General features: G+C 37.2%; 1 protein-coding gene across 2 annotated transcripts; it reads left to right on the forward strand.

The window, feature by feature from the left end:
• Positions 1–26,403, forward strand: LOC118837801 (aldehyde oxidase 1-like). 2 transcript variants are annotated; one of them, XM_036744893.1, is made up of 13 exons: positions 1–242; positions 3,119–3,176; positions 7,327–7,423; positions 9,092–9,200; positions 9,920–10,046; positions 18,991–19,052; positions 19,174–19,206; positions 22,186–22,275; positions 23,771–23,850; positions 24,473–24,617; positions 24,819–24,911; positions 25,951–26,102; positions 26,286–26,403. In XM_036744893.1, exons 1-9 carry the CDS (start codon positions 186–188, stop codon positions 23,846–23,848), a joined length of 711 nt encoding a protein of 236 aa, XP_036600788.1. In that variant the 5' UTR covers positions 1–185; the 3' UTR covers positions 23,849–23,850; positions 24,473–24,617; positions 24,819–24,911; positions 25,951–26,102; positions 26,286–26,403. The 2 variants fall into 2 exon arrangements, with proteins under 2 accessions (XP_036600788.1, XP_036600789.1); XM_036744894.1 differs by lacking the exon at positions 19,174–19,206 and having other exon boundaries at positions 2–242.
• The last annotated feature ends 752 nt before the right edge of the window (positions 26,404–27,155 follow it).

Consider the following 27,155-nt stretch of genomic DNA (forward strand, 5'->3'; position numbering starts at 1 on the left):
ATTGGGGCGGAGAGGACAATCAGAACTTCACCCCTTGCTGGGGTCCTCAGTTGCAGTCTGGAGCCTTCTGGGCTGGGCTGCATTCCGCTGACTGTTGGCTGCCCTGGGCCTTGAGCCCTCTTCTGTGCCAAGGTTTCTGTGAACTCTTTACCAGACCTAGCTGACCAGTGCAATCATTTGTCACCATGTCTTTTGCCTTAAACGGACCGTCAGAACTGCTCTTCTATGTGAATGGCAGAAAGGTGAGTTAATTGAAGGTGGGCTTGAGGGTGGGCTTGACCATGTGCATAAAGATGGGAAGGAAAGACGGAGAGAATAAATATTTATTAAATGCCTGTTATGTGCTAAGCATTTTACAAATATCTCAATCGATCCTCGCAACAAACCTGGGAAGTAGGTGATATTGTTATCCCCTGTTTTACAGTTGAGGAAACTGAGGCATACAGAGGTTAAATGATTTGTCCAGGTTGCATCGCTACTAAGTGTTTGAGGCTGGATTTGAACTGAAGTTTTCTTAACTCCGGGGCTATCATTCCCCTTGATTAAATTGGCACTCCGGAGCTCTAATTAGAGTGCTACCAACCTACCCATACAGACCAATATCTCTATTGATATGGATAGAAAAATAGATGCATATGGACCTATTGATATAGACAATAGATAATTATATTTCAATATAATTCCTTTCCGTTGTAACAATAAAAAAAAGCATTTTTAGCACAACCAACCAACATACTAAATATGACAGTTGATGGAATATTCCACACCTACCCATAATCTTCCTCTCTCCCTCCCCCACCTCCCCCCAAAAAAGAAGAGAGGGAGTTGAATTTTATATATCCTCATTGAGGCCAAACTTGGTTATATTTGCAAAGTATTCAGTCTGAGGTTCCCCTCCATCCCTTCTCTAGTTGCATTGTTATAGTTATTGTGTTTATTGTTTTCCTCCTTCTTACTTTACTCGGTATCAGTTTGTATAAATCTCTGAAGACTTCACTGAGTTCTCCATATGCTTTATTTCTTATAGCGCTGTGCTATTCCATTATATTTTTTTATAGTTTGGCCATTATCCAGCATCTTCATTGTTTCCAGTTCTTTACTTATCACTGCATATCAGCCCAAATTGTTGCTGTGAACAAACATTCACATAAACATAAACAAGTGTATATGAGACCTTACTGTCTTTGACTTCCTTGGAGTATATGCCTAAGCAAGGGAATATCTGGGTAAAAGGGCATGAACATTTTAGTTACTTTCTTAATATGATTTGGAATTGCCTGCCAGAATGGTTAGATCAACTTACAGCTTACATCAAGGGGTCCCTTTATGCAGTGCCTCCAACCTTTGGACTCTTCCATCTTTTGTCATATTTGCTAATTTGCTATCTGCCCATTTAAAAGGAGACTTCTTATTAATTAACTAAACTAGATTTTTGATTGTTGGAAACTTCAGACAGTGTGATTCAGTTAAGCGAGCACTCTCAGGTAGTGCTGGGAAGGTATCAGTAGAAGGAAGCTATTGGAATGATCATTTACTGTCTTTAAGACCAGCCTCGGGAATTATTGTTCTACTTTATGAAGGGAGAAACTGAGTCACAGAAAGGTTTAAGTGACTCCTCTAAATCAGCTATTAAGTCTTTAATTGATAGTTTGACTTACCATATCCTACTATACTATGAATTAGTTTTTTTTTCTTTACAAGCAATTACCTTCCCCAAAAATTGTTCTTCTAGGGCATTGTATTGCATTTAGTTTGCAAAATTTTTGTGTAATATTGATTTTCAAAGTAAATATATAAAGTAGATTCAGGGCTAATAATACCTGATAATAATAGCTCAATTTATATGGCACTTTAAGTTTGCAAAGCATTTTATAAATATTATCTCATTTTACGCTCACAACCTCCTTGGCAGGTACGTGCTATTATTATCTCTGCTTTACAGAGGAGGAAACTGAGGCGGATAAAGGTTAAATGAATTGTCCAGGGTCACACAGTGATTGTCTGATGTTAGATATGAATTCAGTTCTTCCTGACTTCAGATCCAAATTTCTATCCACTGTTCTGCCTAGCTGCTTCAGTCTCTTGGAATTTAATCAAAGGATACTTATTTGGAAAGGAAAAACATTTCTTATTTATTCTTATTATAAAGATAAATTTCTTCTTATAAGGTTATAATTCTTATTAAAGCTGATTTAAAAAATAGTTATGTTATCATTCCCCCTTGATTAAATTGGTAAGTACAGTTTCTAATACAAATTCCTACCTCCATGTTGATTATTTTTGGTAGATACAATGTCATTGATACGTGAATCCCACAAATGGCAGACAACTCCTCTGTAATTTAATCAGTAAATCTTAAGAATTGTAGTTATTAACCCTTTTTAGTGTCCTAGACCCGTTTGGAAATCTGGGGAAAGCTATGTACCCCTTCTCAGAGAAATGTTTTTAAAAACTGATAATTGGAAGAAATACTAAATTTCACTTAGTAGTGAAAATTAAGATGTAATTATTTCTTCCTCTAAGTTAATGGAGTCCTTGAAATCCACTGATGGATTCAAGTTAAGAACACCTATCTTAGAGAATCCCTGGAGATTCAGACAGGTTAACTGTTCCAAATAGCCCAGTCAAAAGCCAACGGGCTGTCAACTCTTTCCAAATGTTAAAGTAAAATGTAAGTATGAGTTATTTTGGGAGAGCAGATTTCAAAGAATTCAGAAAAGGATAGATAGAATCCCATGAACTAATAATATTCAGCAAGGCGAATGAAACCAGGAGAAATGGGAACTCTCAAGAATGAAGTTCTGGAGACAAAAAGGCAGAAATAGTAGTAGGGGGTGGAGGGAAGAGAATTATGTGGATGCTACCTGGATGTACATTATTTACATAATTAAATTAAATACCTTATATTCTATTTAATTAAACAACTTGTGAATCTCTTCAGTGTCTCAGTTACCACATGGTCTCATTACCCAAATGAAACTTTGATTCAAACTTAGATGCCGAAGTGGGCAATAATTACTTCCTTTGAAAATTCTTCTTTTGGAAAGTATTGATCTAGCAATCTGTGACTCTGAATCAATGTTTTAACATAAATCTCTAATTTTTCTCCTTGGTTCAGGTAACAGAGAAGAATGCAGATCCTGAAACAATGTTGTTACCATATTTGAGGAAGAAACGTATCCTTTCATTCCATGTCTCTATGTGTTTGTAACTGAAATAACTCATTTTACATAGTTTTACATTAAGCACTTTAACAAATTGGTAGCAATCCTCTGGTATTACCCTCCCACCTCCCTCATGTCAGCCAACTCAGACTTGCAGGTTGGAATCAGTATAGGAAGAAGCTTTACAATTGAACATTCTGCCTGATACACTTAGGGTACTCTTTCCCAAAAACATATATATGATCGGTGGAGAGGGTGAACGAGTACAGAGATAGAGCATGACAGGCCTATACATGGATAACATGCCTCCCATGCTTCAGGGCCTTTGATGTCTTTTGATGTACCTCCTGACCTGACCTGCACCAGACACTTAATAGCTGTGATCCTGGGCAAGTCACTTAACTTCTCTAGGCCTCTGTGTCCTCATCTGTAAAATGAGAAGGTTAGATCTGATGGCACCTCAAGGATCTCTTCCAGTCTAAATCTAAGATCCTATGATCTTCTGAATAACAAGATCCCAGTTCCAGGCTGCAAGCTTTCTCTTCTCTTGAGGATTACTCTCCTCTTTCTTTTCTTAATGACTACCCTTGTGGATCAGTCCCCCATTTGTAAACTTATAGTCTCTATTTCACCTTCATAAGTGCATGGTGGTAGAAAAATCCAAGAGCAAATCCCTGGACCAATTCTCAGTAATTTTCCTGGCTCTTTCAAAAGTTCATCAAAAATGTCCACTAGTCAGGTTCATTTCAATTTGACATACATTTATTAACCATCTTCCATAATCGAAGCATTGTCTTGGGCACTTGGAAGATACGAAGTTTAAATAAGACATAGTCTTATCTGTATGATTATAATTGTGTAGAGAGATATAACATATAATGCAAATAACACAGAATAAAAGTAATACAGTGGTACAAAATGAAAATCTTATTTGCACACTGGAGCTTAAACTTAGAACTGGAAAGGACCTTAGAAGTAATCTAGTCCAAGGCTCTTATTTTACAGATGAGGAAACTGTGACTTGCCCAAGGTCACACAGATAGTAAGTAGCAGGGCCAGGATTTGAATCCAGGTGCTTTGTGAAGCTCAAAAGTGGAGAGGATGTTACTGATTGAGAGGATCAAGGAAGGCTATGTATAGGAAGTGACATTTGAATTGGGCTTTAAAGGATAGGTAGATTTTCCTCCTGGATAAGTGGAGGGATAGTGCATAAGGAGGAAGAACACAGTTATCTATCAACACATAGTTACTTCTACTAACTGGTTGTGTGACTTTGGTGAGTCATCTGTATAATATGGAGATTGGACTTGGTTTAAAGGACCACAGATTTATAGCTAGAAAGGTCCTAGATGCCATTATACAGATGAGAAAACTGAGGCCCACAGAGGTCAAGTCACTTGCTGAAGGTCATACAGGGTGGTTAACAGAACAGGATTTGATCAATCGATCAATCAAATTCAGTCAATCAGGTTCTCTGACTCTAGTCTCCTTTCAACTGTATCAGTGATCTCATAGGCTGAATGGAAGATTGCTTCAGCATCAGGAGACCTGGGTCTGAACCCCATCTTAGAAACTTATTAACTCATTAGGTCACTGTAAATAAGACCACTAGCAAGTTGCTTAAACTTTGAGAAGCTCAGCTTCTTCATCTGTAGAGTGGGGATAAAAGAATTTGCATCACTTACCTTACAAAGCTGTTTCTGAAAAAATACTTTGTAAACTTCATTCTCATTTTAAAACTATAATTCATAGAAAAAGTCCTACGACATCTCCATTCCACAGTTAGGTCTCTGGAGGCAGCTAGGTGGCACAATAGATTGACACAGGGCTTAGAGTCAGGAAGACCTGAATTCAAAACTGGCTTCAAACACTCACTGGCTGTGTGACCCTGGATAAGTAATTTAGCCCCTTGTATGCCTTAGTTTCCTCAGTTGTAAAATTGGGGTAATAACTATCTCTCAAGGTTGTTGTGAGGATCAAATGAGGTGATATTTGTAAAATGCTAGTTCCAGGTAAATAGTAGGTGCTTAATAAGTGTTTGTTTCATCCATCCACCAAGGTTCTAGATCTGTCTTTGAAACTGCTCAAGATGTATGAAGTGGAACAAAAGAGAATACAAATACTTTAGGTGACTAGAACTGTGAGAATTAAAGCAATGAATTATAGAGGACACACAAGTCAATATTTTAGAATTGAGAAACATCATTTAAAAAAATGTTCAGGAGAACTATTTATGGAAACGAAACCAGCAAGAGAGTAAAACATCCTCCTAAAGGCAAAGGGGGAAGAAAATTGGGGAATAGACTCTAAAAAATAAAATGAGATTTATATTCACCATTACTATTTGATATGGATAGTTCTTGAAATGTGCAAAAATAGTCTCAATCAAAACAAAGAAGCTGCTTAAACTGAACAACATTGTGATGATCAAGCTTGACCCTGAAGAGTTGGAAAATGCACCTCCTTTTCATATTTTCAGAGGTAGTGGATGATGAGTTTGCACTGTTGCATATCCTCTCAGACATTTGAGTTATTGATTGGTTACAGTGAACTACTTCTGCCTACCCCAATATTTTCAAGTTTGTGTGCTAAGGAAGGGCTTCTCAAGCAGAGGACCTGGATGATCTGTTTGGAAATGAAAATGTCTTAAAAACAAAAGACATGACTAAAAAAGATTTTAAAAAAGAAAATAGTAGAATAAATGAGAGAATAAGGAAAGACGGCTTTTTAATTTAATAGCATGACTTCAAAAGTTTTAAAATTACTCCCTATTCTCATGTCAACTTAAAAAAATCTTTTTGCTGAAACTACCTTGTGGATACAGAAAAAAACACATGTGAATGTCCTTGAATTTTATAAAAGTAAAGCACTATATAGTCAGTCAATTCTCACCTATCCATCATATCAGAGACAGAAATACTGTAGGTAACAGAATTGATTTTGAATTCACCAGGCACTTATTATTTATCTGTGAAGTGCATTGTACTAGGTACTAGGAATAAAGGTATATAGATTATGAGTTAGGAGGATAATGGACTAGGAGACTAGGGTGTTTGAGGAGAAAGCAACAAATATTCCCTGTACAGGGAGGGAGTTGCTGGGATGGTCTGGAAAAATGTGAGCCAGGGTGCTGAGCTCCTTGAGAAAGAAGGAGAAAGGGGGTCTGGTAGATAATAGCAGCTAGGCTCTGGATTGGGTGATAGAAATGAATGGAATGAATTTGGGAGGAGGAGAGGTTCCCGAGAGAGGTTACAGCAGAATGAAGGTCTGGAAGTCACACTGAGAGCAAGGATTATATTTACTCTTCCCCCTGGTCCTTTGCTTGCATAGGGGGAAATGATGGAGGATGATAGAAGGTGTATCCAGTCTTGGAGAGGGTGGCTAGTAATGCAGTGTCTTCCGAGGGTAGGAGTTGGGGATGAAGAAATTCAGGTTTTATGAGTGCAAGGATATTAAAAGTGTGTGATAGGAAAAGATCGAAGATGGAAAGAAGTTGGTTAATGATAGAGGAGGGTTCTAGGTGGTACAATAGGAGAGAAAGGCAGAGCCACGATGGATTTCTGAAGGGTTAGGGCTGATACGAAAGAGACCAAGAGAGTCTGGAGCAGTAGCAGCAGGAAACTGTTTCCACCTAGGCATCCCTTGACTCTGGGTTTAGGAGAGGGTGACAGTTTGCTAGCCACAGAACGTTAGGTTGACACCCCTCCCTAGATAGCAATGATATCTTTCCCTGTAGACTCCTGGTTGAGATATTGATTTGATTTTCTTCCTCTGGGGGTTGAGACAAACAACAAATAATAAAACCTCATGTTTATTTGTCTTTGGGACAAAGTTACAGCCATACAGCTTAAGACTCAAACACATCCAAGCTCAGATGATCAAATACCATAGGCTTCTCCCTCTCCCATCCTAATATTCCCACCTGCCAGCTGCCTGGGACTGACCCGCAGAGGAAGAGGAGACTACATTGGTCAGAAAGATAATTGAAAGTTTATTAAGTAGTCTGTTGCCAGTTAATAGCAATCAAGAAACCTTTTTTTTACCCTCAAAGTTAAGCCTCTCCAGTTTTTTGATGTAAAAACTTGTTTTAGTCAGAATTTAGTGAAATAATTCAAAGAGAAAAGCATCAGAAAAAGGTTTTCTTTGACTACTGCCTTTTAAGTCCATCTGACGGGGACAAAATATGGCTGTGGAGGAGGTGGCTGTGGAGCTTGCACGGTGATGATATCAAGATTTGACCCAGGGACTAAGAAGATAAGGTATCCTTCCTCAGGGAAGGAAAATGATGTATTAACTTTTATCATTTGGAACTTTTATTCTGTCATAGATATATAGGGCTATGATAGCAGAAATGATAAGAACTGATGTTTACATGGTACTTAAAGTTTGCAAGCAGCTAGGTGGCCCAGTGGATAGAATGCCAGACATCTTTCTGAGTTCAAATGTGGCCTCAGATACTTATTAGCTGTGTGACCCTGGGCAAGTCACTTAATTCTATTTCCCTCAGTTTCCTCATCTGTAAAATGAGCTGGAGAAGGAAATGGCAAACTGCTCCGTGATAAAACTCAATTGGGGTCACAAAAAGCCAAATACGACTGAAAATGACTGAACAACAATAAATTAGGACATAAGCTCATCCACTGTAGGCTTTCTGAAAATTTCGTCAGTACTACTTCGATAGTAGAGAGGTATATACCTCATCCTGCTCCCAATGTGATTTTCATCTGCTAGGTGAGCTTTTTGTTTCATATAGCTTCAAAATTAGGGATACTTGGGATAGTGGAAACTATTTAAACCACTGTTCTTTAGGTTTGTTTTTTTTTTTTTTTTGACTCAATGTCATGTCTAGACAATTGTGAGCGAGCGTTCGATCTGGAATAATGGTTTGATTCCTATGAAGTTTGTTGGTTGTGTTTTCTAGGATGTTTTGAGTTCTGTGATAGTAATCTGATGATTTGTTCTATGGTTGACCATGAAAGACAGCATGTTTTGGATATCTGCTTCTGACTATCAGGTCATATTTTGCTAGGTATTCAGTAACTACTAAACTTTTGTAGCCCGCAGTAATTTATTGCAAGGTCTCCTTCATTTCTTTGCGTTATCTACACTGATTACAAAATCTTTTCTGTTTAAGGGTAACTTTCCTGTAATTTTTGGTGGCAATGACCTAGTCCTGAATTGCTGTCACAAACCCGTCTATTTCCACAAACATGTCTACATGACTCAGCTTTTTTAAAGACTGGCTCAATCTGTTGTTGACTGAGATCATGCAAATGTTATCCATGGAGGGCCTTTTGATTACACTCCTGGATCTTGGTGGATATATATGTGCCATCCAGATTTAAGACACTTGTGATTATATTTGAGAAATTTAATGATGTACTTATTATCAACCTTTATTATTGCTCAGTATATTAATATCTACTTATTCTGAAACTAATTTTTATAAGTTTTTGACCTATTTATCATGTGCTCTGAGAATGTCTATAATTAATCTTCATCCTTCTTAGCATGGAAACGTTCATCTTTCTATAGCTGCTTTATTGTTGTTCGTGTTGCATAGACACATCAGTCAGTTTGTTTATAGCAAAGAATATAATACCTGGATTATGTTATTGGCCCATTTTCTCCCTACCTAGTCTTTTGACTAGAAGTTGGAGATAAAACTGGGCCAAAGCATTAAGGGTGCAAGGTTGACTGATCAGAAAATGGTATCAATGTAAGCTATTTATAATATTATGATATCTGGGTACCTGCTGAAAGGGCAAATGAAATGAATAAAGGTAGGGGAAAACATAGCTAGAAAAAAAATATTATTTTGTAAGTAGGATTTGGTTAGCAACTCCATTCACACAAAGCAATTAAAATTATTACCTAGTTGTTCATAGAAGGATAGTTGATTTATTTTTTTCTTTTATATTCTAAAGACATTATTCAGCCAATGCCTGCCTGCTTCCCATATGCTCTCTGTTTGGGGCTGCTGTCACCACAGTAGAAGGCATAGGAAACACCAAAACCAGGATTCATCCAGTGCAGGTGAGAGGCTATAGAACGTATTTCTTGCTTCTTCTTCTACCATCGTTGCTTTGATACTTTCATAAAGCCATGGTTTTGATACTACAGATACTCCTTTCATTGAAACTCTACCATGCTTTCTTAGCCCTTGTGATTCTTGTCTATTTCATTTCTACACATTTTCATAGAGGATCTACTTAATGGGTCAGGGGCCTTCCTTTTATTCCTTTCAAATATTAAGTTATCCAGTGTACTGCCTGGTTAGTCTGTCTTCTCTCTTTCATTCTCAATACATGACCAGTCTACCTACCTTTCTATCCACACATATTGTGACCTGGGTTAAAATGTTCACTTTGTCACTTAGTTATTATCTATGTGACCTAAGACAAGAAGTGGGATTTGAACTCAGGTCTTCCTGACTCCAAGTACAGTTCTCTATCCACTACATTGTTTATTTACATATAAGCCAAATAGCTCTGTGTAGAAAAAAGGCCTACAACAAGATTGAGCCCCTGATCCTCCCTAACAAAGAAGAACAAATCAAAATTCACTTCTTACAGACAGTGAAGCAGTAGCAGCATGTCTGTGTATGAAGAATGATGCAACTGTTCTAATTTAATTTTTTGCATTGACAGTAACTTGTGTTGTGACTACTAGAGTGCTAATAGAGTGTTTGTATTGGTGAGTATTTGTGAACTAGTAATCTCACTCTCAGTTCTCACTGCTGTCTGTTATTCTAGGAAAGAATTGCCAAATGCCATGGGACTCAGTGTGGATTCTGTAGCCCTGGAATGGTGATGTCTTTGTACTCTCTTTTGAGAAACATTCCAAAACCCTCCATGGATCAGTTAATGGAAGCTCTTGGAGGTAGGTATCAATTCAATTTACTTCAAGACTATTTTTAGAAATAGCTCAGTCTATGTCTGAGCTATTGTCTACATCTTCTACATCTCAGTTGCAGAAGATGGGATAAGACCATCCTAAGTAAGTCATCACCTGCCTTTTAATTCGATGATATCAGTGCAAAGGCGGGCGTAGGAGAGGATGGTGAAAAATATTTTGGAAAATTAAGGATTAAGGAACAAAAATATTCAAAGACTTATATAAAGAAGCCTGATGCTTATGTGGCATGAATACTTTCTTCAATAAACAGGCCCTAAATGTGAGAGGTTTCGAATACATTTATAAAAAAATTTAATACATCTAATCAGACAGGAAATGACCAAAGAAGTAGTCATTTTGAAAAAGTTCTCAATGTTAAGTTAGGTCGGTAACATGTTAGAGAAAAAGAAAAATATATTAATAGCAAAATAGAAAAAAGAACAAAAATGCAAAGCCATGTTATATAGTTGAAGCAAGTTCAAGCCGACCTGCTTTAAACATGCTGTTCATATAAAAATGAGAATTAGACCTAAAATTGTGGCCAGTAGGAGGCTGATGAAGTTGCTAGAAGAAACATGCAAATGTGAGATGAAAACCTGTATTAAATCCAGGTTGATGAAACTAACTTATTGACTTTATCATAGCTGATAAGGGAGCCTTCAGAATCAAAATCAACTTCACAGTAGGTTATCCTTTCAAACTACCTAAGGTCTCATTTAAAACAAAGATATACCACCTTAACATTGAAGAAAAAGTTGTATCTGCCTCTAATTAGTGCTAAAAACTGGAAACCAGAAAACCAACCTGACCCAAGTCATTCAGTTCTCTCATTGCACTGATGAATAACTCCCCAGCATGGTTTTCTACATTGGACAGACCAAACCGACAGATCTAACTGAAGAATCCTCTAATGACCATAAAAAAATTCTATAAGAATTTTGAAGTTTTTACAAAGAACTGTGGAGAAAAGTGACCCATGGACTAAAATTTCCATGATTAATTACAACAAGTATGACTGCAGACTCAGAGCAGGATATTTTTTTAAAAAGTATTTTACTCCCCCTCAATTACATGTTAAAATAATTTTTTAAAACATTAAAAAGATAAGTTTTGAATTCCAAATTCTACCCTCTCCCCCTTTCTCCTCTACCCCCTCCCTGAGATGGTAAGCAATCAAATACAGTATATACATATGCAATCATGTAAACATTTTCATATTAGTCATTTTGTTACAAGAAGACTTGGAAAAAAGAAATAAAGAAGGAAAGAAAGAGAAAGAAAGAAAGAAAGAAAGAAAGAAAGAAAGAAAGAAAGAAAGAAAGAAAGAAAGAAAGAAAGAAAGAAAAAGAAAGAAGGAAGGAAAATAGCACGATTCAGTCTATATTCAGACAGTATCAGTTCTTTCTCTGGAGGTAGATAACATGCTTCATTATGAGTCCTTTGGGATTTTCTTGGATCATTATATTACTGAGAATTGCTAAGTCATTCAGAGTTCTTCATCGTATAATATTGCTGTTACTGTGTACAATGTTCTCTTGGTTTCAGAGTAGTAGGTTTCACATATACCACAAAACAGGGTTCTTTGGAAAATTAACAGGAACCACTGCCCATTATTAACTTGTAGAACTTGCTAACTTTCTACATCTTTCTTTTTTAAAAATAATTATGTTGTTTTTTTTGATCAGTGAAAGTCTTCTCCCCTTTTTTCTCAACCTCAAGTCACTCTCCTCCACCACTGAGAATGAAGGAAAAACAAAACTCTTGTTACAAAGATGTATAGTCAATCGAAACAAATTTTCATATTGGCTACGTCCAAAAATATGTATTTCTCATTCTGTATTCTGAATCCTTTAACTTTCTATCAGGAGGTGTGCAGCATAGATTTATCATTAGTTCCCTGGAATCATGGTTGTTCATTACACTGATCAGTTACTAATTTTTTCAAAGTAGTTTGTCTTTATCATATTGTTGTCTTTGTATAGTTGTTCTGGTTCTGTTCATTGCACTCTGAATCAGTTCTCCTAAGTTTTTTTTCTTTGTTTTATCATTTCCTATAGCCCAATAGTATTCTATATGTATATATGTATGTGTGTGTGTGTGTGTGTGTGTGTGTGTACCATAACTTATTCAACCATTCTCCAATTTATGGGCACACTTTCAGACCATACTTTTCTACCTCTAAGAGAGTGAGAAATATTTTTGTACATTTTAAGGATACAAATCCTTTGCTTAGGACTAATCCCTCTCTTAATCTACCCTCTCCATAATTCCTTCTTCTCCATTCTTCACTTTCTCTCCTATTTCCCTTTTGAGTAAAATGTACTTTTTGCATCCAGCCGTGTGTGTGACGTCTTCTTTTGAGCAGTTCAGATGAGAGTAAGGTTCAAGTGTTAGTACTCTCCCCCACTCCAATACCCTCCCCCTTGTTTATAGGATGTCTAATTATCTATCCTTGTGATATCCTTGTGATTTTATTTCTGCTAATCTTCTTCTCTCCTGTCCCCATGGTGTATTCCTTTTCCCTTCCCTTTCCATTCTTCTTTTAAGATTAAGACATAACAGAACCATTCCCAGGCTTTCTTTTTAATTAGACAATGTCAGGGCAGCTAGGTGGCTCCATGAGTAGAGCACTGGCCCTGGGGTCAGGAGGATGTGAGTTCAAATTCGGCCTCAGACACTTGACACATTTACTAGCTGTGTGACCTTGGGCAAGTCACTTAACTCCAATTACCCTGCCTGCCCCCCTCCAAAAATAATAATTAGACAATGTGTATGACCCCTACTGATGATAGGATTCATAGAGGACAAGTGTATCATCTTCCTATATTAAAAGTAAGCAATTTATCCTTGTTCAGTTCCTTGTGATTGTTTGTTCATGTTTGATTTTTAAAGTTTCTCTTAACTCCTGTGTTTGGAACCTCAAAATTTTCACTTAGCTCTGGTCCTTTCATCAGGAATGCTTGGAGGTCCTCTATTTAACAAAGTTCCTTTTTTTTTTCTCCTGTAAGATTTTACTCAGTTTTCGTGGATAATCCTTGGCTATAAGTCCATATCCTTGGCCTTCTGAAATATGGACTTCAAAGTTGTTTACTCCTTTATAGTACTGACTGGCAAATCATGTGTGATTATAACTGTGGATCCTTGGTACTTGAATTTTTTCTTTCTGGCTGTTTTAATTTCTGAATTTTGGTTATAACATTCCTGGGAGTTTTCATTTTGGGGTTTCTTTCAGAAGGTGATTAGTAGATTCCTTCTACTTCTACTTTGCTCTCTGGTTTCAGGAGATCTGGGCAGTTTTCTTTTAAGTTCTTTACGATGTCTAAACCCTTGTTTTGGTCATGGCGTTCAGGTATTCAAATAATCCTTACTTTTTTTTCCCTCCTTAATCTGTTATCTGGGTCAGTTGTTTCTGTAATGAGATTGCATTTTCTTCTATTTTTTTCAGTCTTTGATGTTGTTTTAATATTTCTAATCGCCTCATTTGCGTCATTAGATTTCTTTCTTTCTTTTTTTGATTAGATTTTTTAGTTTTGGTTTACAACACTCAGTTCTACATGTTCTTAGAGTCATTGGCTTTTATTTGGTCCATTCTAAATGTCCGAGAGTTTGTTTCTTGGGCAAGATTTTGTACCTCTTCTGCCAAGTTAATTCTGTTTCAAAGGCTTTCTTCCACAATTCTCGTTTCCCACCATTTTTCTTTAGCTCTGTCATTTCATGGACAAAAACATTGTTAGCTCTTTATAACTCTTCTTCATCTCTTTCAGGAATTCTAGTTGAATTTGTGCCTAAGCTTTTATTTTGACACTTGCATTTAGATGTTTTGGAGTCATTCTCTTCTTCTGGGTCTGTGTCTCGAGCATTTCTGTCAACAAAATATCTTTTCTATTTTTTATTTTAGTTTTTGCTCATTCTTCCAGTTAACTTTCTGACTGCAAACTTTGGTATTAGAGTCAGGCTCTATGCATTGCTGTAGGGAAGGTCTGGGCCTGTACTATTGCTGTGTTCTTGAGGTTGTTGCAGAACCTCAGGAAAAGCTCAGACTTGGGACTTGAAAGCTTTCAGCGCTTTTAAGATGGCCTTATCCAGGGTAAAGTCTGATTGCTTTCTCCCCACCCCCACCCCAACTCTGAGCTTTGCTAGTTATGGCCCTGGGTTTATATTTGAGCAATAACAGACTGTTGCTGGACTCAGTCACTGTCAGCCATCGGGGAAGTTCTGCTTTTTCAGTCCAGTAGAATTACAGAGTTCCCTTTTGTTTTGGAATTTCTGGCCTGCTTATTCCTCTGCAGGTCTCAGATTGAACTAGAAGCTGGAATTAAGATCACACTCTGCTCCTGGGCTGTGAGCCGCATTGTTGCTGTTGGCTTCTGAACTTGCTAGTTTCTTGGTATACTTCCCAGGGCTTCAGACTACTTTGAGGGGAGTAAGAGGGCCTAGGTCCCCTTCTCAGTCTTCCCTGCATGTGTAGCCTGGACTGCGTAATAGGCAACAAAGTTACAAGAGCAAGGGTGTGCCAGTATTTGCCCTTCTTTCCCGAGGTCATAGACTCTCCCTGGGTGCTGCAATGTCCTACAGTTGTCATCTTCTTTACTGGGCCATATTCCTGCTGTCTGCAACTCCCTATGCTGACTTGGGCTGAACAAATGAGTCACAATGACTTTTACCATCAGCTTTTGGTCTAGTATATTTTTTAGATCTGTTTGGAGGAGTTTTGCTGCAGAGCTCCTCACTGAACTACTTCCTGTTACTCCATTATCATCTGTATAGTTTTCTTTGTAAGAAGTGGTCTAGGTAAACCTACAAAGAAAATATTAAAAGCTTAAGATGTTCCAGTTTTGTTTTACTTGTTTAAAAATTACTGATTCAATTAAAAACACCCCAAACAAAAAAAATATCAATTAGATAAAAGAACAGACTATCTTTTTCATAAACAATTTTAATCAGTGTAAATCAACACAATAAGAAAATAAACATTTCTAGAAACTTCCTCAGGCTGCAAAGTATTGATCTTGAAAAATTAGAAGTCCTAGCAGCCTTTGGCAGTACACGGTTAGAATATTAATTCATTTGTAGCATCTTATGAAAAGCGATGGGAGATCATGAGAAAAATTGCTTCACAAAAACAGCAAGAAATAATAGAAAGGAGAAAAATGGTATATAGAAAGCTTGATGAGAGATCTAATTAAACTAGATCATCCTGAGAACAATGAAGAAAGGAACTAGAAGGACCATGGATGGACAAAAAAAATGAAAAATAGCTTTCAAAATCTCCATATAAAACTCTTTCTTCCATCAATTACAGTGGAACCACCAAAGTTAGATGCTAACATCCTAATTCCCTATGTGCTCAGGAGGAAACAGAAATGGCATGAAAAGCAACAAAGATGGGAAGAACAGGTAGACTAGACTAGCTGTACCCAGAGAAGAAGATCCATATTAAAAATGATGCTATTTTGAGGACACCAAAGAATTGGTGCTAACAATACATAGAAGAGGAGATGACTCCAAATAATTGTGAGAAAAAAAATCACAGACAATTACTATATTTAAAAAAGGCAGCTGAGAAAATATCAGTACTGATGTATATGCCTAATTTCCTATAACTAAAAAAAAATCTTGAGAATTAGCTATACGTGTATTAGTGTATGTCTGAGAAGGAAAGAGAAGTTTTCATAAATGATATTCTATGTCTGACCACATAACAACTTTACAGTCACAGAAATGATCGAAAGGTAAAAAAGTTACATTGTGATTTTCCACTGTCTTTGTTGTAGTTGACTATTAAAAGCCATTTGATTCTGTAGAGCAAAGTAGCACCTTAAAAACTTTCCTTCAACAACGCGTCTCCAATGCAAATGAGAAATCAAATGAGTTCTTGAAAAATGCAGCAGAGGTAATATCCTTAATATAAAATTCCATTAGAGTGATCTATGCTCACCAAAGGCATATGCCGCTATCATGGAGTTGCACAGAATCCAAATGGAAGAGGAATTCCTTATAGATGATAATTTCCTTAGATAATCCTATCAATGCATGGGACTGTACAGATTACATCAAGCCCAGAGACGTTGTAGTGTCTCCTAGATTAAATTTTCAATCACTCAAAACTATCTGTATTGGAAAAAACAAGAATGCCTCATGTCCAGACTATGACATGCATTTGGATGGATAGCACATAAAGCTGGTCCATCGGCACAAAAATCTTAGACAGATACTCTAGAATACGGGTTCTTAACCTTTTTCGTGAATAATAGGCCCCTTTGGCAGTTTGGTAAAGCCTACAGACCTCTTCTCAAAAGAATGTCTTTGCATAAATCAATAAAATATGTAAAATTGTGAAGGAAAGAAATTATATTGAAATGCAATTACAAAAATATTTTAAAAAATGAATCCATAGACCTCAGGTTAAGAATCTCTTCTCTGGATGGACAATGAATAGGCCCAGAATGAGTAGGAAAGAGCTAATTTGTGTTCAGGAAATTGTACAGTGCTTTTAATAACCCCAAACTTTTCTCTGAAACAAAGATCTATCCTTTTTAACCTCAATTTTCTTCTAGTTGTACCATGTGACTCAAAATAATGGAATACCATGGAAATAAAGTTGCAGGTCATCAGAGGGCATTGCAGTAATGTGGCAGATCTAAGTCAGCTGAAGCTTATTTCCATCAAAAACTTCACACTGAAAGCATCATAAAAGAGATATTAAGAGACGTATGACTGGAAAATGAAATAGGTTATTTAGCCTAAGACTTAGTAGCTAAGAGAAATGTCTGTGATAGATAGAGGTTAAGTTAGTTGTCCAGGGTCACTGAACTAGTTAGCATCGAGCCCAGTACTCTCTCTGTAACGCCTCTCTGGATATAAGAGATGACTGGAGAAATGTGAGGAAGTGGGAGATAGAATGGAGTTTGGAGAACTGTTACTAGTCCAGTTTGACTAAATCAAAGAGTGAATGAAAGGTAATAATATTAAGGAGGGCTCAAAAATTAACTGGAGATAGATTTTGAAGGGCCTTAAATCCATTTGCTCTATTGTTGTTGAATTACCTATGTGGCAATTCCATTGGTACCCATGTAGCGGCACAGAACATAAAGCAGAGATTCTTAATTGGGGTTTGTAAGCTTGTTATTAAAAATATTTTGATAGCAATATATTTATTTAATAGTTGGATTTTAATATAATTGATTTCCTTTATAGACGTATGTGTTTTATCTATTTAAAAATGTTTAGAGAAGGGGTCCATTAGCTTCAGCAGACAGGCAAAGGGTCCCATGTCACAAAAAAAGGTTAAGCTCCCTCATTGAGAAGAAGACTCCCCCAGAAAACTGCATGAACCTTTCCATAGAGGATTTATGGAAGGACGTGTACAGGTTAAGAAAGTATGGCTAGATTTTGAACTGCCCCATTAGAAGGAGTATTCCTATCCATGAGATCAAAATCAAATGATATTTATATTTAGAGTTGTATAAAGGACTTAATCCCTGCTAAATCAGAGGGCATATGGAGGAGAATGAACAGGAAAGTGAAAGACTTGAGTCTATGTCATATGAGAGGATCTGTCAAAGGGATATTTTTCTTGGAGAAGAGAAGACTCAGGGGGAGACAGGGTCACTGTCTTCAACTATCTGAAGGGTGGTCACATACAAGAGGGAAGAGAATTTTCAGTGAAGTTTCAGGAAAAGCTGCTGGATATTGAAAAAGGCAAATTAAGGCTGAATGTTGAGAAAGACTTCCAACAATGAGAGCGGGCAGCTAGGTAGCATAATGAGTAGAAAACCAGGCTTGGAATCAGGAAGACCTAAACTCAAAGGTGGCCTCAGATGTTTACTAGCTGGGCAAGTTACTTAACCTCTGTTTGCCTCATTTTCCTCATTGTAAAATAGGTATCATAATAGCACTTACCTCCCAGGATTGTTGTGAGGATTAAATGAAATAATAATTATAAAGTGTTTAGCACAGTACCTGGTACATAGTAAGCACTATATAAATGCTAACTATATAATGTTAGCTATTAAAGTAAAATGGGCTGCCTCAGGAAGTAGTAGGTGCCCTCTTATCGAAGGTCTTCAGACAGAGGGTGGATGACCACTTGTCAAGAATGTGAGAGTGGGGATTCTTTTTGAGTATGGGTTGGACCAGATGACTGCTGAAGTCCCTTCCAATCTAAAATTCTATGAGACTATGATTTCAAGTTAATTTATGACTAGAAAAGAAGGCCAACTAGTCATGTAGTGAGAGAAAGAAAACCCTAGTGTTATCTATCAAATGGTAAAAGACCTGTAGGCAGGCCTCCAGTACGTTGGGTATATCCTTTGTATGAAGATTTATTGAAAGGCTTGGACAAGAATCATACAAATCTAGAGGCATGGATGGATTACTTGGCTCTACCACTTAACCACGTGATTCTAGGCAAGTCATTTAACAGGATCCATTTTTTTGGATATGTAAAAAGAAGAGGTTGGACTAGATGAGGGGTGGGGAACCTGCAGCCTCAAGGCTGCATGTGGCCTTCTAGGTCCTTTGGTGTGGCCTTTTGACTAAGTCCAAGTTTCACAGAACAAATCCTTTTATTAAGGGGCCCCCCTGGACTAGACCCTGAACTCCCCACCAGCTGTAAAACTATGATCCTTTGATTCTATGATTGTGACTTGCACTAATGGAGAAAAAACTCACATGGAGGAGGTCATAGATCCATTGATATTAGAGAAAAACATATATATTAGAGCTGTCAGAATATGTGGCCTTTGTTTCTCTTCTTCCAGTATTTTCCATCAGACATTTCCGGTACCTGACAGAGAGGAGAGATTGACCGAAAATTTTCATCGTGCCCTGATTTAGATTTACACATTTTTCATTATAGGTAACAAACTAGGCAATATATGGGAGGTCTGGAACTCAAGTTTATATGTGTATTGTTTTTCTCATTCAGGTAACCTGTGCCGTTGCACTGGATATCGGCCCATTGTAGATGCTTGCAAGACTTTCTGTAAAGTAAGAAGGGAAAAAATCCTTTTATTTAATTTTCCCCAGTGAATTAAAATGCAAGGAGTCAGGTTGGAGATGGCAGGGAGAAGGATTTAGAGATATGGTTAAATCTGTTATTATTTTTCAGGGGAAAAATAGAGACCTAGCTGTATTGCTGTGGGTAAGTCACAACCTCTCTGAGCCTTAATTGTCTTAGGTATAAAATTGGGATAATAATATTTGCATTGTACCCCTCCAAAATGGGATCTGTGAGTGTCATCTTATATATGTATAAATATATATATATGTTTATTAATTTGTGAAACTTAAAGTTCTATGGCAATATAAGTTGTTAAAATTAGCATTATTATTATGATACTGTTTGTCTCACTTGGGACATTGCTATAACTGACTTCATTAGAAGTACTTAATGCTGTTGAGCTGGCCACAGCTTTATTTTTAGCTCCTTCCCTAGCTCCCCTATTTTTGATTCAAATCCCTTGTACAGGAATTTTTTTTATCAGTCCTCCAGAAAGTAACTATTAAATGGCCACAATGTGTCCAAAACTAGGGAGACAAATAACAAATGTGAGAATGCTCTTTCCCTCAAGGGGCTTACATTCTACTGTTTGTTTTTTTTTCCCCAAGGATATCTCCATTCTTCCAGGAAGGCTGGTTCAAAACCTCTGAACCATCCTCAACCCTTCACTTTCCTCTGTACCCAAAGAGTTTCTAATCAGACACCAAATCTTGTCTTTTTATCTTCACATCTTGTTCCTATCCCCATCTTCCCACTCACAAGGCCACCAGCCATATTTTCAGCCCCTCTTGCTTGGACTATTGCAACAGCCTTCTAATAGGTATGATATTCTCAAGTATTTCCAATCCATCCTCTGAACTGCTGCTGACTTGATATTCCTAAAGTACAGGTCTGGGGTGGTGGTGGTGGTGGTGGTGGTCCTGGAGCCAGTTTGTGTTGGCCCAAGAAAGTATGACTTAAATTTTCAATGTGAGCATTTTACACCTCAGAAATCAGCAAATGGTCTATTTTTTTGTTGATTAGGTTACACTTAAGAAAACGAGGAGGAAAATTTTAAGAATGCAGATGCAACTTAAAAGAATGTTGTGTGGGCATTTCTCCTCCCTGAGAGCTGGTTCGTAAATGTTCACCAGTTCACCAGTGTATGGTCTGATCCATTGCCACATTTCTGCTCCATAAACTCCAATGGCTTCCTGTTTGTTTTTCTATTATCTAATGCAATCTTCCCTGTTTCACATTGAAAACCCTTTACAACCTTGTTCCAATCTATCTTTCTAGCCTTCTAATACATTACTACTCTTCACATGCTCTACAGCTTAGCCAACTTGCTTCCTCTCCTATTTTCATGCCTATGCACGGGTTGTCTATTTTTAATATACTCTCTGTTAAGACTTCACATCATATAATTCCTTGTTTCCTTTAAATCTCAGCTCACCTGCCACCTTCTTCCTTGAAGGTCCTCATAGGACCAGAGCTGGTTTGCCTTTGCTCATTCTTTCAGGATGCCAGTTCCTCTGTCCCCATTACCTTTTATTAACTTTACGTATTTTTAAATTAATTAATTAATTTTAGTTTCAACATTCACTTCCATAGGATTTTGAATTCTAAATTTTCTTCCCCTCCCTCCTTTTTCCCCTCCCCAAGACGGTGTGCAATCTGATATAGGCTTTACATATATATGCAACTTTATGTATTTTTTGTATACACGTAGGTGTATAAGCATTGTATACATCTTGTATACACTTATTTATTTGCATGTTGCTCTTTCTTCTCCCCCACTGCCCATGCATGACCTCTTCAAGTCTCAAGACAGTGTCAGTTCTTTGAGATCAAGAATGGTTCATTTTTAAATTCACAACACAGGTGCCTGTCATGGTGCCTTGTCTCATAGTAAGGTACTTAATAAATGTTTGTTGATTGACTACTTGGGGGATACAATAAATTCATATATTTGTAAGTACAGGATCTATACCAAAAAAGAATCACAGGGCTTGAAGGAGGTGGGGTAAGGAACTACAACTAGGGGAATCGGGAAAGGTTTCTTAAAGGAAGTGGCATTTGAGCCAAACGTTGCAGGGAGAAGATGGGGAAGGAGAGAGCCTATGTAGAGATGGGAGATTGAATGGCAATGTCAGAGAGGGTAAACAGAAGGCTGGATTTGTAGCAGGTGGTTGGCGAAGGTTGGGAGAAATCTCTTCCAAGTCCAAGTTAGAGATTATTGGTTTAGGAGAAATGAACTGTGCTCCTTGAGGACTTTAATCTTATTTCAAAATATTCCATTTAATATATAACGTTTCTTACACTGTCCTGGTCCTGAAAGTATAACTATTGGGCAATTTTAAAACTAAGGACTTTGCAACTTTTACATAACACTTATTTCCAAGCCAAACTATGTATTGAATGGCAAACAAAAACAAAAAACCCCAAATTGTATTTTGGCCCCAATATAAAAACCACATGTGCTTCTAAATATTTGTCTTTCTGAGATCAGAATCAATAATAGACTTGGCAGACAGCTCCTGGTGAGGAACTTCCACTATGGAGAGAGAATTGAGAAGTGAAAAGTTCATACATAAGAGTATTTGTCTATGGAACTTGATGGAACTTGAACCCAAGCCTTGCTGGTTCCAGTCCAGTTCTCTGTCCACCATATCTTTTCACTAATATTAAGAGATTATTTCAATTATGAGTAATTAAAAACCTAGAATTTGGATGTCAAACAGTATGCTAAGTCTTTAGTCTTAATACAGCACAAACAAATAGGGGATAGGAGGTAGTTCTCTCCTCAGTAAGAATCAGAAACTCTGATGCTTTTTGGAGGGGGATTGGGGTGGGAAAGGGTAGTCTGGATCTGTGATCTAGAATGCCTATCACCAGTTTAACAATTAAGTCTTGATCAGTCAGCCTGCAGCACAGAAGAGTTAAATGATTCACCCAGGATCAAAGAGTTCATCTGTGTCAGAAGCAAGCCCACCATCCACTACACTGTACTGTCTCTCACTCTTCTGTACTATACTTTGTAAAGATGATAGGGAAGCCCTAATTATTAGTTGCTATCATAATTCTTTTCCTTTAAGACTTCTGGCAATTAATAGTAACTTCATTCTTATTTTTTTCTAGGCTACCGATTGTTGTCAGAGTAAGGAAAATGGCATCCATTGCTTGGTTCAAGAAGAAAGTGAATTGCTGGATTCTGAGCAAGGAAATGGGGTGAATTAAGTTAAAGCTTTGCTTGAAGGTCCCCCTAGGACCACAGCTGAGTTTGTCTTACCTTTAGGCAGAGGGGATAGCTACTCATACGGTGTAATTTGAGGGGCTCAGGAAGGTTCCTTAACTCAATGATATCTGTCCCTCCTTCTTAGAGGAGCATTGCTTTTGGCTTAAGGACTATCTTTCGTTGAAATGCAAATCTCCTTGTCAGGTAAATGTGATGTCTATATTGACTATTAATGTCTCACCTTCTTTCTTCCTCCTTATTAAAATGATTAGCCCCTATTTAGAAGAGATCTGATAGCTTTGATAGGAAGGAAGAGGAAAGAATGTGAAGCCTGGCATGGTGCCTGGCTAGTGGTACCCCATTCGAAGCAAGGTCGCTGAACAGAAGACAGTAGGTGCAGAAGACCATGCCTCTTCCACAGCTTCCCATAGGATCAAGGCTCTATAAAAGTATCCTTTTGATGCTGTATTTAATTATTAATTGAAAGGCATTATGCTAGCCAGTCAAGCTCATTTTATGGCATTATCTGCAAACTGCTTCATGAATAAAAGGGTGGGAGATTTTTTCCTTTCTGCTTTGCTTCCTAACCTCTTTCAGTGGAAAGAGGGGCTCAAATCAGTTAATTTTTCTTTGAAGAACTGTAATTATTGCCTTTATTTTATACAGGCTTCTTTCAAGGACCCCACGACTGCTATAATTAAAAGGGAAAGTTGATTAAAAAGGAAATTTTCACTGGTGGCTAATGATTTTTTTTTAAAGGACATAAAAAAGGCCTTTTTACTCCTCTAGTTTTCTCAGCTGTGGAGGGAGTAAGCCCAGGACTTCCGGCTCAACCCTGGACAAAACTTCACCTGAAAAACCGAATGACAAATCCTGCTCTTAACATTCATTACAATTCTTTGAGATGTATTACAAAAACTCAGCACCATGCATAGTGCAAAGAAGCCATACTTTTGCCCTCAGAGTTTATAGTCAAAAGGAGACAAGCTAGCAAAGTGACTCTTGTATGATTCCATAACTAGCTTTTCTTTTTCCTAGTTAGCTTTTCATTTTCTTTTTGTGGTTGTTATCATTTCTTTCCCCATGCAGAAGGAGTGGAATGGGGAAGAGTAGACAGATGTTTAGAGAAAGGAAAAATAAAAAGAGGAGAGGACCAGAGACTTAATTCAATCTATCAAATATTTGTGCAAATTACTGTATAGCAAAGCAAAATTAGGAATATTAAGGGAGAGGTACACAAACTAAAAAGGGAGAGATGAGAAAGGTTACAAAATGCAGAATAATTTTCCATCAGTCAGTCCATGCTATTTGTTTTGTCACTGGTGCTTCTAGCTGTCCCTAGACACTCAAATCTAGAGATGAAGAGAAGGTAGCCCATCAGGGGAAGAGTTTTGGCATCAGTTCTGAGCTACTGGGGTCTATTTTATAACTCTTTATTCATAGCCAACTAGAGTACTAAAAGTAACCACTGGGATTTTCTCTTTCAAGACATGTGAAAAACTCTTTCAAGAAGAGGAGTTTCTGCCACTGGATCCAACCCAGGAATTTATATTCCCCCTGAACTAATGGTAAGCCAAACACAGTAAGACCCATGCTGTAAGAATCCATGATAAAGTATCAAGGTGTTGAAGCAATGGGTAATTTTCTAGGTTCCTTCTTGGAGGTGAATAATATCTAGTCAACATTCTGCTTCAGTGTGCAAGGGGAGGAAAGGAGAGTAAAGGAGAAAGACTAGACAATTTATAGGTCATTGTCTATGGAAAATATCATAAGATTATGTCATCCAATGTAGAAAGCAACCACAATTCTAATGTACCTATGTATTCACTATTTCCACTTTTATCTCCTAAATAGGATTATTTTCAGAAAATGATTAACTTATTTATATATATATGTCATAATATGGGTAACTTTTATTTTTCAAGAGTGCACTTATTGAAAATGCTGCTATTAGGCACTATATGGGAATACTCCTTTGAAACAGAAAAAAATATTGCTTTGCTTTTGGCCTAATACTTTTTCTTAAAATTTTATTTTCGTACTCTCTGAGTCAGGCTGTTGTAATTATTACAAATCAATTTCATTACTCCTTCAAAGATGGTGAACAGTCCAAGAATAGAGCAAAAATGTAGAGGAGGCAAGATGTGTAAATCACAAGATGATCTTGAAGTTTTATTGTCTTTCCACCAGATCATGGCTGAGAAACAACCTAAAAGAACAAGGGTTTTCCATGGGGAGCGAATAACCTGGATTTCTCCTGTAACACTAAGAGACCTTCTGGAACTGAAAGCCAAGTATCCAGATGCACCGATTGTCATGGGAAACACCACTGTGGGTATGTAGAAACCAGGGAGCTTGTTCCGTGTGAACATGGTCCAAAGGTTTTGAACAACCCTTCACACATTGAATGCTTTCAAAGGAAGCAACAGAATTCCTGATATTTTGATCGTTCATCAATTGTTACCATGATTTCAAGATTAGAAAGGCAACCACTTTGGTTCCTTAAAGTTTTATTCTTATTTTTTCACCCCTTTAGGACCTGATATGAAGTTCAAAGGGATTTTTCACCCAGTTATCATTTCTCCTGATGGAATTGCAGAACTGAATGCTGTAAATTATTTAGACAATGGTGAGTTCTTAGATTTTCTCCTTATTGGCTTATGATGCATTAACCACATGATTTACTCTGCCTAATGGGGAAGTAAAAGTAACAACTTTTCCTAGTTATTATTACGTACAAAGAGAAAATTTGTTGGTTGAGTCTTGCCTCTTCTTAAAAAACAAAACAAAACCAAAACAACCCTATTGATTCTTTTTTATTTTTATATGTCATTTCTCGATATATCAATATGCCCCCATCAAATCAACCTTTGTAAGAAAGAAAAGCAGTTAATCAAAATAGTTTGACATAAAGATCACCTTTGAGCACATTTACCACCTGCTGCACCAATAGCCTCTACCTCTTTACCATGAGGAGGGAAGAGTGTTTCATCAGCTCTTTTCTAAAATCAGTATCGGTTGTTACAGTTAATTGGAGTTCTGCCGCCTTTTTGTGTTGTTTTCATTTTACATCATACACATAGTATTCCTGGTTGGGCTTATTTCACTGTGCATCAGTTCCTAATGGTTTTCCCATGGTTCTCTGAATTTCATGTATTCATCATTTTCTGTAGAGCAACATGTTTCATTTGCATTCATATAATAATCACTGGATACTCATTTTATGTCCAGTTTTTATTTTGTTTTTTTTTTTTGCTATCACAAAAGAGCGCTGTTAATTGTTCAAAGCATTCTTTCTGACTCCATTTTCTTTGGGGTACAGGCCCAGTAGTAGAATTACTAGGTCAAAAGGTATGAACAATGTAGTCATTTTTCTTCTTGGTACCTTTGTCTCCTTAGCAACTGACAAATCTTGAGACTAAGTTATCCTTTATTATTGAATAATCAGCTGATGATTAAAGGAATCTTAACTACAGCTAAGCAATATCAACTAGATTAGTCAGCTTATAGTGTTAGATAAATTTGAAATGCCTCATCTGTTGCATAGCAAAAAAGCATGATAATAGTTTTTTTCAGATCTAAAGTTTGAAACTGTAATATAATTCTGTGAGGAGGTTAGGTAATTAACCTCGCTTATATCTTATTGATTTTAAATGTCTTGATTTCAGGGCTGACAATAGGTGCTGGTTGTAGCCTAGCCCAATTGAAAGATATCTTGACTGATGTGGTCTTGAAGCTTCCAGTAGAGAAGGCTCAAACCTACAGGGCTCTATTAAAGCATCTGAGGACTCTGGCAGGATCACAGATCAGGAATGTGGCAGTAGGTATTCTTCCATGCTAAATTTCATAATGTGATTGCTATTAGCACTATGTGACACATGTTCAGTTTGATCAAGAAGAGAAAGTATATGTCCCCAAGCCCCGATTAATTCTTTTTACACTTGTGTTTTTAAGTATGTTTTAGTGATGGAATAAAGATGACAACTTTTGTCTTCTTACCAAGTCTTTAGGGGGCAGCATCATCAGTAGACATTCAACATCAGATCTGAATCCCCTTCTGGCTGTGGGTAACTGTACCCTTAATCTGGCTTCAAAAGGTAAGTTATAAGAAAGGGCATAAAAGTGTCAGAGGTGGAGTCCTGATAAATCAAACTGATAGAATGGGGAAAGACTTCAAGTGATTATCTAGCCTAGTCCCACCTTCTGCTTTCAAGTAGGATTGTACCTAAATCACTACAAAAAATAAACATTTTTGTGTCAAAGACCACTTTGGCAGTCTGGTGAGGACTACTGATCCTTTTCATGTTTTTTAAATGCATAAAATAAAATATATAGGATTACAGAGAAAAGCACTTATAAATACAGTTATGAAATATTTTAAAAACAAAAGAGACTTTTGATCGAAACCAACAAATCTGAACTAATCCCTATCTCACAGGCCCCACATAGGTGTGTCTGTATTTCAGGACCTAAAATGGTCCAGCTTCTTTTTCTTTTTAGGTATAGTGGATAGGGAGTTGGCTTCAAAACCAGGACTATGATACCCACTAGCTGTGTGGCCAGCAACTGTTCTCAGTCAGGACTCTGACTCATACCAGTTATATGACAATGGGGAAATTCACTTTACTTCTCCACACTCAAGGCAGAAGAAGTGGCTGAACTGCATTGGTGAGAAATTTTATTGCATCCAGAAGTTTTCCTAAATGAGTGAAATCACTGACCAAGTTCCTATCTATCCTTATCTCTAAATAGGGTTCAGGATTTTTGGTCATTAATCATTAAATCAACAGGTTGGCACATTTTCCTGAAATATTTAGTCTTAGTTACCTAAATCACTGAGAGATTAAATGTTTTGTCCAGGGTGACAAACTAG

Source organism: Trichosurus vulpecula, chromosome 2, assembly GCF_011100635.1.
Source record: "Trichosurus vulpecula isolate mTriVul1 chromosome 2, mTriVul1.pri, whole genome shotgun sequence".
NCBI lineage: Eukaryota > Metazoa > Chordata > Mammalia > Diprotodontia > Phalangeridae > Trichosurus > Trichosurus vulpecula.

What these genes read in the sequence shown, in the direction of transcription:
- LOC118837801 (XM_036744893.1), top strand. Translation starts at nt 186, where the DNA reads ATGTCTTTTGCCTTAAACGGACCGTCAGAACTGCTCTTCTATGTGAAT. An exon ending in CCAGGGACTAAGAAGATAAG is followed by an intron (nt 7,424 to 9,091) that starts GTATCCTTCCTC and finishes TATATTCTAAAG; the next exon opens with ACATTATTCAGCCAATGCCT. An exon ending in ACCTAGCTGTATTGCTGTGG is followed by an intron (nt 19,207 to 22,185) that starts GTAAGTCACAAC and finishes ATTTTTTTCTAG; the next exon opens with GCTACCGATTGTTGTCAGAG.